At 37.2% G+C, this 10,120-nt stretch overlaps 1 protein-coding gene across 2 annotated transcripts; it reads right to left on the bottom strand.

Moving 5' to 3' along the window:
* Positions 1-582: 582 nt before the first annotated feature.
* On the bottom strand, positions 583-10,120 carry Phospho2 (phosphatase, orphan 2). Of its 2 annotated transcripts, none has more exons than XM_074071059.1 (4): positions 9,853-10,120; positions 9,348-9,381; positions 4,495-4,676; positions 583-1,342 (listed from the first exon to the last, which is right to left on the bottom strand). In XM_074071059.1, exon 4 carries the CDS (start codon positions 1,314-1,316, stop codon positions 591-593), a length of 726 nt encoding a protein of 241 aa, XP_073927160.1. In that variant the 5' UTR covers positions 1,317-1,342; positions 4,495-4,676; positions 9,348-9,381; positions 9,853-10,120; the 3' UTR covers positions 583-590. The 2 variants fall into 2 exon arrangements, with proteins under 2 accessions (XP_073927160.1, XP_073927162.1); XM_074071061.1 differs by having other exon boundaries at positions 9,965-10,119.

Here is a 10,120-nt window from a genome sequence, read left to right as displayed (position 1 = left end):
ACCTAGGCTGGCCTCAAATCTCAATCCTCCCAAGTAGCTAGGATTATAGGCACAAGCCACTGGTGCCTGGCTCTGGATGCACTTTAAAAATAATTATCTAAGAGAATAAAACATGACCACTCTCTCCAGAAATAAATTAAAAACATATACCTAATCACCACCTTTACTATAGATCACCAGTTGCACCTACCTCAATTCTCTTAATTGCCAACTTTTCTTGGGCACATGAAGGCTGTATTTTCCATCCTTTGTTGCAGGTAGGTGGGGCACTGACTGTTTTGGCTAATGGTATTTTAAATAGAAGTGTTGGGTACAACTTCTGGGAAATATCCTTAAACCTAAGGGATTATTTAACCCTTTCCCACTGCCCTGCTTCTGGCTGGCAGAACATTGCTGTGAGGGCTGCAGCTCGAACAGCAATTGGAATCTAAGTGCTGATGCTGATAGAGTTAACATAGCAGTCTTGAAATACTTCTGGAATTCTTTGAAGAGAGAGGGGGAAAAAAAAATTTTTTTAAAGCCATCAGTATTTGGCATTTTAGTTTTATGTTAAGAACCTAACCTTAATACACATTTCAACTGTTGGTATATTATTCCTTTATTAGAGATTGTAAATGAGAAATTATTTCCATACCTGAAGACCAAACTACAACAGAAGATTCCATAGGCTCAAAATTTTGAGACATTCTGGAAAGAGTTTTATGTAAAGTATATTCTTTCCGTGGCATGGCAACATCATTCTTCTTTAAAAAGGTTACTGGACAGAGATCATTTCCACCATCACCTATGTAAACAACTTGTGTATAATTCACTCCCTGTTGTAACTGCTTATTTACAAATTCTACCAAAACTACATTTTTGCAAAGATTCTTTGGGCACCTGTTGCAAGAATGAGCATGATAATTTTCCACAGTGAGATGACCATTGCTATCAAAAGCTGCTGGATTTGTAAACACTTTATCAAACACATCATGAAAATTTCCAGCTTCCAAAACCCAATCTATGAAGACTGAATTTGAATCTGAAATAATGATACAGTCAAATTTATCCTTATTCTTTCTTATAAAGTTGAAAAGTTCTACCATCCCCGGAGTGAAAGGCATTGATGTCATTGCTTCCTTCATTTCATCTTCTCTTACACCTTCCTCTCCCAAATACTTAAAGACTCTGCCCATAAATTCTGTCCAAAGTCCTTTTTGATAAGAATCTTGTAGTTCAATAGGGAGCTTTTTGTCTGGAGCACACTGTACAATCCAGGTGTCACTATTGTCATCTATGATTGTATTGTCGAAGTCAAATACCAACAAAATTTTCATGGTTCCAGAAATAGCTTTGGGTTACCCTGAAAAATAAGAAATGTTCCCCCAAACATTCTGTATTAATAATTATTTAAAACCAGAAGTAAATGTTAACCTGCTATAAGGAAGGCTATAACCTAGTGATTAAGCAGTTAGAACCACCACTTAAGCCCTTTTTCCTTGGAAGCAAAGTTCAGATCTAAGTATTTTAAGTGGATGGAAAACAAAATATCTAAGGACATTCATATTATCATTGTGTTCCTGTGGGGGTGATTCTTTTATAGTACTCACAGTGAAACCACTGAACTATCCAGAAAGAGAAGTAATAAAAGAAGCTCTTATAATCAAACTTATAAAAGTTACTAAGAAAAATGCAGGTTAATCATATTACCTTTAAATTATCAATCACAGCCATATTTCTTTTATTAGTTTATAACATTTATATTACCCCACAAATTAAGTAATAGGTCATATACAATATGGATACTCTATATACTAACTAAATTCTGAAAATTTTAATGTAGCATATGAGCTTATAAAATAGAAAATAATTTTTAAAGAGGGCTTTTTAGCTTGAAATCGATGTCTACATACCAATAACTAAGCAACTGATTAATGTTATACTTGAAATTCTAAAACAATTACTTGAGATTTGGAGGTCAATTCTTCCAAACTATAATAACTGTTAGGCTTTTCACATATTTGTATCTTCTCTAGATAGTTTATCCTTGTAGTACCAAATAATCTGAATGTACCTGAGTAATTACATTACTTAGGATGCAACAAATAAGTTTTTGTGTTCATTAGAAGATAAAGGTCATTAATTATAAGTATCAAGAAAAGGGGGGGCTGGGAACTTGGCTCAAGTGGTAAAGTACCTGCCTAGCAAGTGTGAGATCTGAGTTCAAATTCCAGTACTGAGAGAAAGAGAGAGAGAACATACAGAATACCCAGAAAAGCTGTTAAAAAAAAAGAGTAGCAAATATATTTGAAAGATCACTGTATGTCAGGCACTGGACTAAGAACTTCACAAAGATCATCATCTCATTTAATTTTCAGATCCTGTTAAGTAAAAATGAACATCCTCATCTTAAAGATGTATAATCTGGAGATGAAAGTAGTTAAGTACTAGAGCTGGAATTCTAGATTCAGGTCAGTCAGGTTCCAGAGTTCATGCTTTTAAGTACATCATCCCAGTGCCTAAAAAATAGGATATTAAAGACTACTACTTTAAAAATAAATATTAAGTAGGTCACTTTGATGAAAAGGTGCTTAATTACATAAAATATTAGTCTCAAAGTAACATTTGTGGTCTTTTTTACAACTCTTCCAAGGTTTTAGCCAGAAATCCTAAAAATAAAAGTGGAGAACTTGACCAATAAGAAAAAGATTAAATAAAAATGGAAAATATAGCATGGCATCTAACCAAATGTATTTTCCAACTTATGACAAAAGATATTTAGTACTGAAGACAGAATAACACCCTTGATATATGATAAGAGTAAATATTCTTTGTCTCTCAATTTAGAATATCTAGAGAATAAATAACCTAGAAGAATATCTGTGGTTGTGTGAATTTAAATGGTACATAATATCAAGTATTCTCCAATATTCTGGATCCTTGTATTTGTAAATGCTCAATCCAGGTTTTTCTGACTGGCTTCCAGAGACATAACTGCAAAATTCACTTTCCCATGGAAACAATGTAAAAAATAGCAATAAAGCACAATAGCAGTAATGATCACATTAGTGTATACCTAAGCACATTTTTTTAAAGATTGACCTCACTTTATCTTCTTCATAAAAAAAACAAAAGATGGAGCTTAGAACTGGATCACTTGCCCCTTTCTCTTCTTATCTCCTCCCAGTTAAAAACGCTTGCATCTCTTAACAGCCAACATTCTCTTAGATCTGCAATTGGGCTCAACTCACTCAAGTCTCAGCACAATTTTCTTTGTAGTGTTAGCTTTTTCTGTGGAAAATCAGCTTAGTTTGCCCAACACAGCCATTCTATTCCTGCCATAATACCGTTTCCCTGGGCACACAGAGAATCCTCTTCCTTCCAGTACTGCGTCACTTTGTAAGGTTGGTGCCTACCACACTTGTTACAGAAAGTCCAGCAGGTTTTAGGAATGTTAACCATGATTATGATTATGTTTTATGAGCATTTTGAATGTGTAATTTATAATTTTTTTTTCTAGGCCTTGGGATGTAGCTCAGATGTATAGCACTTGCCTAGCATATGTAAAGCTCTGGGTTAGATCCCCAGGACTGCAGAAAATGTTTCAAACAATCCATTGTGGGATGAAAACTGCTTCAAGCTCAGGTTTAGTTTGCCACAAATTACCCAAATTCCCAAACTTTTATTTTCAAAATAGTACAAGACTGAAATCCACACAGTTTTAATGCTGATCTGAGTACGGTAAGCCTGCCTCATTCATAAGATTTAGTACATATGGTTTTGACGAGGCACAGTCAAACAAATTTTGTGAAAGTCAAAGAAATTTCAAAAAACATAGATTTTAAATTCCTGCTTGGCTAGGTGCTAGTGGCTCACGCCTGTAACCCTAGCTACTCAGGAGGAAGAGATCAGAAGGATCATGGTTCGAAGCCAGCCTGGGCAAATAGTTTTGGAGATTCTATCCTGAAAATATCCAACACAAAAAAAGGGTTGATGGAGTGGCTCAAGTGGTACTTCTGAGTTCAAACCCCAGTACTACCCCCCACAAAAACCAAATTCCTGTGTGAGCAATATGTAGCTCAGTTGATGTGGATGGAGCTCAGTCAGTCCCTCATTACTGTCAGTTGTGTTTAAATTGTTGCGTGATCTTCTGAATGTTTTTCTGACCTTAATTTTCTGACAATATGCCTCTCCAAAAGCAAATGATACCCCAAAAAACAAGGTAAAAATTAATGTGCTTAATGTAAGTGGTAAAGTGAAAATTTTAGATTTGTTGAAAGGTGGCATCGCTTTAGTGGAAGTCAGCCAGCATTATGGGAAAAATAAGTCAAGCATCCACGGCACAGCACTGAGTTCTAAACATTCTGAGCACTCATGGTTCTTCCTCAGTGGCAGTCTCCTTGGAACCATATATCTACAGTATAAAGGGTTGACTATGTTTTTCTTATTTTTAAAAATCTTTTTCTACATGTCTTTTCTCTTCATTCAACAAATACCACGATTAAAAATACTTACCCAAATTAATATTTTCCATACAATTAATCTTAAATCAGCATAGAGCTTAGGTTAGACAGTCATGACAATCTTCAGTCTCAAACACCAATCAGCTGACAATTATTTTTAAACATTACTCCAATTCTGTATGCAAAGACCAATGTCTTCTGATTTGGAGCAAAGGAATGGAAACTTCTTAACACCTAAAATTAATAAAAGTATTTTAAAAGTTTAAAATTTGTTTTCTAATTATGCTATTTTTCTTCTATCAAAAAACACCCATTGATAATGAGAGAAATAAAAATTTGATTACATGAGTTACCTGAAATAAATATAAAACAGGGAATGTCATGTGAAAATAAGTTTTTAATCCAGTGGATAAAATCCCAAGTGTTTAGTTGACTGAGATTTGCAGGTTCCAGTTTTTATTTTTCCTTGTTAAATAATAGGGAAATACCACATTTTATTGTCAATAAACATTCAGAAGCCAGGTGTTGTGGAAAATGCCTATAATCTCAGAAGGTTGGTGAGTTTGAGGGTAGCCTGGGCTATAGAAGAGTCAGTCTCAAAATAACAAAAACTCAGAGACTGAGTGATGTACTTGAAACAAAATTGCCTCCAAACTTAAATGAATACAGATTTAATTCTAATAATGTAAGTCTATTCTGAAACCCTTTTGTTAAAATTGCAAAAAGTTACTAACTATTCTCTTCAAAAGCACAGTGTCGGAAATCATCAGAGACTACTTTGAGAACCTATATTCAAATAAATTTGAAAATCTAAAAGAAATGGACAGATTTCTAGATACATATGATCATCCAAAACTGAACCAAGAGGAAATTAATCACCTGAATAGACCTATAACACAAAATGAAATTGAAGCAGCAATCAAGAGTCTCCCAAAAAAGAAAAGTCCAGGACCTGATGGATTCTCTGCTGAATTCTATCAGACCTTTAAAGAAGAACTGATACCAACCCTCCTTAAACTGTTCCACGAAATAGAAAGGGAAGGAAAACTGCCAAACACATTTTATGAAGCCAGTATTACACTTATCCCAAAACCAGGCAAAGACACCTCCAAAAAGGAGAACTATAGGCCAATCTCCTTAATGAACGTTGATGCAAAAATCCTCAACAAAATAATTGCAAACCGAATTCAGCAACACATCAAAAAGATTATTCACCACGACCAAGTAGGCTTCATCCCAGGGATGCAGGGGTGGTTCAACATACGAAAATCAATAAACGTTAATAAACCACATTAACAGAAGCAAAGACAAAAACCACTTGATCATCTCAATAGATGCAGAAAAAGCCTTTGATAAGATCCAACATCATTTCATGATAAAAGCTCTAAGAAAACTAGGAATAGAAGGAAAGTTCCTCAACATTATAAAAGCTATATATGACAAACCTACAGCCAGCATTATACTTAACGGAGAAAAATTAAAACCATTCCCTCTAAAATCAAGAACCAGACAAGGATGCCCACTATCTCCACTCCTATTCAACATAGTACTAGAATTGTTAGCCAGAGCAATTAGGCAAGAAGAAGGAATAAAAGGAATACAAATAGGTAAAGAAACTGTCAAAATATCCATATTTGCAGACGACATGATCCTATACCTTAAAGACCCAAAAAACTCTACTCAGAAGCTTCTAGACATCATCAATAGCTACAGCAAGGTAGCAGGATATAAAATCAACATAGAAAAATCATTAGCATTTCTATACACTAACAATGAGCAAACGGAAAAAGAATGTATGAAAACAATTCCATTTACAATAGCCTCAAACAAAATCAAATACCTAGGTGTAAACCTAACAAAAGATGTGAAAGACCTCTACAAGGAAAACTGTACACTTCTGAAGAAAGAGATTGAGGAAGACTATAGAAAGTGGAGAGATCTCCCATGCTCGTGGATTGGTAGAATCAACATAGTAAAAATGTCGATACTCCCAAAAGTAATCTACATGTTTAATGCAATTCCCATCAAAATTCCAATGACATTCATTAAAGAGATTGAAAAATCTACTGTTAAATTTATATGGAAACACAAGAGGCCACGAATAGCCAAGGCAATACTCAGTCAAAAGAACAATGCAGGAGGTATCACAATACCTGACTTCAAACTATATTACAAAGCAATAACAATAAAAACAGCATGGTACTGGCACAAAAACAGACATGAAGACCAGTGGAACAGAATAGAGGATCCAGATATGAAGCCACACAACTATAAGCAACTTATCTTTGACAAAGGAGCTAAAAATACACGATGGAGAAATAGCAGCCTCTTCAACAAAAACTGCTGGGAAACTGGTTAGCAGTCTGCAAAAAACTGAAACTAGATCCATGTATATCACCCTATAGCAAGATTAACTCAAAATGGATCAAGGATCTTAATATCAGACCCCAAACTCTTAAGTTGATACAAGAAAGAGTAGGAAATACTCTGGAGTTAGTAGGTATAGGTAAGAACTTTCTCAATGAAACCCCAGCAGCTCAGCAACTAAGAGATAGCATAGATAAATGGGACCTCATAAAACTAAAAAGCTTCTGTTCATCAAAAGAAATGGTCTCTAAACTGAAGAGAACACCCACAGAGTGGGAGAAAATATTTGCCAACTATACATCAGACAAAGGACTGATAACCAGAATATACAGGGAACTTAAAAAACTAAATTCTCCCAAAACTAATGAACCAATAAAGAAATGGGCACGTGAACTAAACAGAACTTTCTCAAAAGAAGAAATTCAAATGGCCAGAAAACACATGAAAAAATGCTCACCATCTCTAGCAATAAAGGAAATGCAAATTAAAACCACGCTAAGATTCCACCTCACCCCTATTAGAATAGCCATCATCAACAACACCACCAACAACAGGTGTTGGCGAGGATGCGGGGAAAAAGGAACCCTCTTACACTGTTGGTGGGAATGTAGACTAGTACAACCACTCTGGAAAAAAATTTGGAGGCTACTTAAAAAGCTGGACATCGATCTACCATTTGATCCAGCAATACCACTCTTGGGGATATACCCAAAAGACTGTTACTCCAGAGGCACCTGCACATCCATGTTTATTGTGGCACTATTCACAATAGCCAAGTTATGGAAACAGCCAAGATGCCCCAGCACTGACGAATGGATTAAGAAAATGTGGTATCTATACACAATGGAATTTTATGCAGCCATGAAGAACGAAATATCATTCGCTGGTAAATGGATGGAATTGGAGAACATCATTCTGAGTGAGGTTAGCCTGGCTCAAAAGACCAAAAATCATATGTTCTCCCTCATATGTGGACATTAGATCAAGGGCAAACACAACAAGGGGATTGGACTTTGAGCACATGATAAAAGCGAGAGCACACAAGGGAGGGGTGAGGATAGGTAAGACACCTAAAAAACTAGCTAGCATTTGTTGCCCTTAACGCAGAGAAACTAAAGCAGATACCTTAAAGCAACTGAGGCCAATAGGAGAAGGGGAACAGGTACTAGAGAAAAGGTTAGATCAAAAAGAATTAACCTAGAAGGTAACACCCACGCACAGGAAATCAATGTGAGTCAATGCCCTGTATAGCTATCCTTATCTCAACCAGCAAAAACCCTTGTTCCTTCCTATTATTGCTTATACTCTCAACAACAAAATTAGAAATAAGGGCAAAATAGTTTCTGCAGGGTATTGAGGAGGGGGGGAGAAGGAGGGGGCGGAGTGGGTGGTAAGGGAGGGGGCGGGGGCGAGAAATGAACCAAGCCTTGTATGCACATATGAATAATAAAAGAAAAATGAAAAAAAAAAAAAAAGCACAGTGTCTACCTGGTATACCTGCAACGTTTTCATGGTGTAACATCAGCCTATGTGCTTTTCACAGTAATGAAAACTAGAAACTACAGATATTCATGAATTGGGGATCAATTAAATAATCTGTGTGATACTCATACAATAGAATATTTATTCAGCCACTGAAAGCTAAGACAATCTGTTCAGTTTATTCAAGGAAGTCATGAAATAGCATTTACAGTATAATCCCATTTTCGTTTTAAAAAATAATGTATGTACAGTGGTAAGATTGTAAGTTGTTCAACTGTAGTTTTTTTCCCTAATGATTTTGTAAAAAAAGAAAAAAAATCATCTGAAGAAAAACAAACTGTTTCAGGTGGAAGCGCTACCCTCTCAAATTTACCACGAAAAACAGGAGTGGGAGGCAAAGAAGAATAACTAACTCAAGATGAACTTGTCTGTGAAGATCTATAGGTTTCAGGTGCAACCAGGAGTTTGAAGTCAAATGATATCTGACCACATTAGACAGATAAATTACTAACATCAAATCTTATGATATTCAATACTTTTTGTAATTTAGTTAAAATCATAGAGGATTTTTGCTGGGAGATTATTCTCCATGGTGTTTAGTGGTTCTATACATCTAATACGCAAAGCACTCACTGCTTGTGCTCTAGATTGTTGTGTCAAGGATGTCTGTAAAGTGAGGAACCTTGAAAGGCTTGCTTGTTGTCCTTGTAATAAAGATCTGGGTTCCCTCAACTCACAGTCCCTGTAATGTAATGCAACACACTCCACATCCACATGACTTCCCACCCACTCTGCATTACCTTGTGTGAACAGGGACTTGGGGAAACTACAGCAAAACTGCTGACATTCTGGCTGCTGCTGTAATTGATTTTGATTTAGGAGTCTTGTGTCTTATACAAAACTATATCAGGCTATTCTGAGCCTGCAAATATGGCAAAATCTTGCACTCTTCCCAGCTCTTGACATGTTTCAAACTATGCTTCCAAAAAGCCGCCAGTGTTGTATGTGCACAAACTAAGATGTCTACAGATATTTTATTAATCCTTTCATACTTACCAGCATTATTACAGTGGAACGTCTGATAGAAAACCTGAAGAAAAACAGCACAGGTATGTGTTAGAACTTTCGTTATTAAAAACCTCAGGTGCTTTCATTCTGAGCTACTGCAACTTGGTGTCTATTGTGTAAGTGTCTGAGTCAATTACTTAGTAAGGAAATCATTTGCACAACAATGTGTTAGAAAAAGGTCTTTTGAAACCAAGCGCCAGGGGAGCTCTGACAGGTTCCCCAAACACATTCAACTTACTATAAGTTATTTACCAAGCTGTTTAAAATATCGTAAAGCTTCTAATATGAATGTTCTGGGGACAACATCCAAGTTTTAACATCCCGATTCAAAAAAAACTCAGCCCCTCTAACTCTGACCATGCCTCAGAAATTAAAGAATTTAGAAATCGCCTGTATGTTTCGGTTTCTCTAGCTGGGGGGCTTGGTCTTCCGCATTCCACCGCGAGGAGCGTGTGGGCCGCATTCAGCAGCTAGGCCTCGCCCGGTCACACACCTGCGGGTCCACCCCAAGGTGGGCGTCGGGACTAGCTGGGGGTCGAGCCCCGTGGGGCGCGACCGTGCGGGAGGGCGAGCAGGCGGGCCGGGGCCGAGGCCTCCTCACCGACCCTGGCCCGGCGTCAGCAGCCGACAGCCGTTGGGGGTCCGAGCGGCTCCCTCCCGCGGGTTCGGTCCTCCGGCCTCGCCCCGACGCCTCCCCCCGAGCGCCGCACGACTCCACTCCGCTCCGCGCATCTCCGCTTTCCGCGCAGGCGCAGTCTCCG

This window comes from Castor canadensis, chromosome 4, assembly GCF_047511655.1.
Source record: "Castor canadensis chromosome 4, mCasCan1.hap1v2, whole genome shotgun sequence".
In the NCBI taxonomy this organism is placed as follows: Eukaryota; Metazoa; Chordata; class Mammalia; order Rodentia; family Castoridae; genus Castor; species Castor canadensis.
The sequence above is the reverse complement of the archived record's forward strand: the minus strand, read 5'-3'. Positions and strand labels throughout refer to the sequence as shown.

Coding starts and splice junctions, on each gene's coding strand:
- Phospho2 (XM_074071059.1), bottom strand. CDS start 1,316: ATGAAAATTTTGTTGGTATTTGACTTCGACAATACAATCATAGATGAC.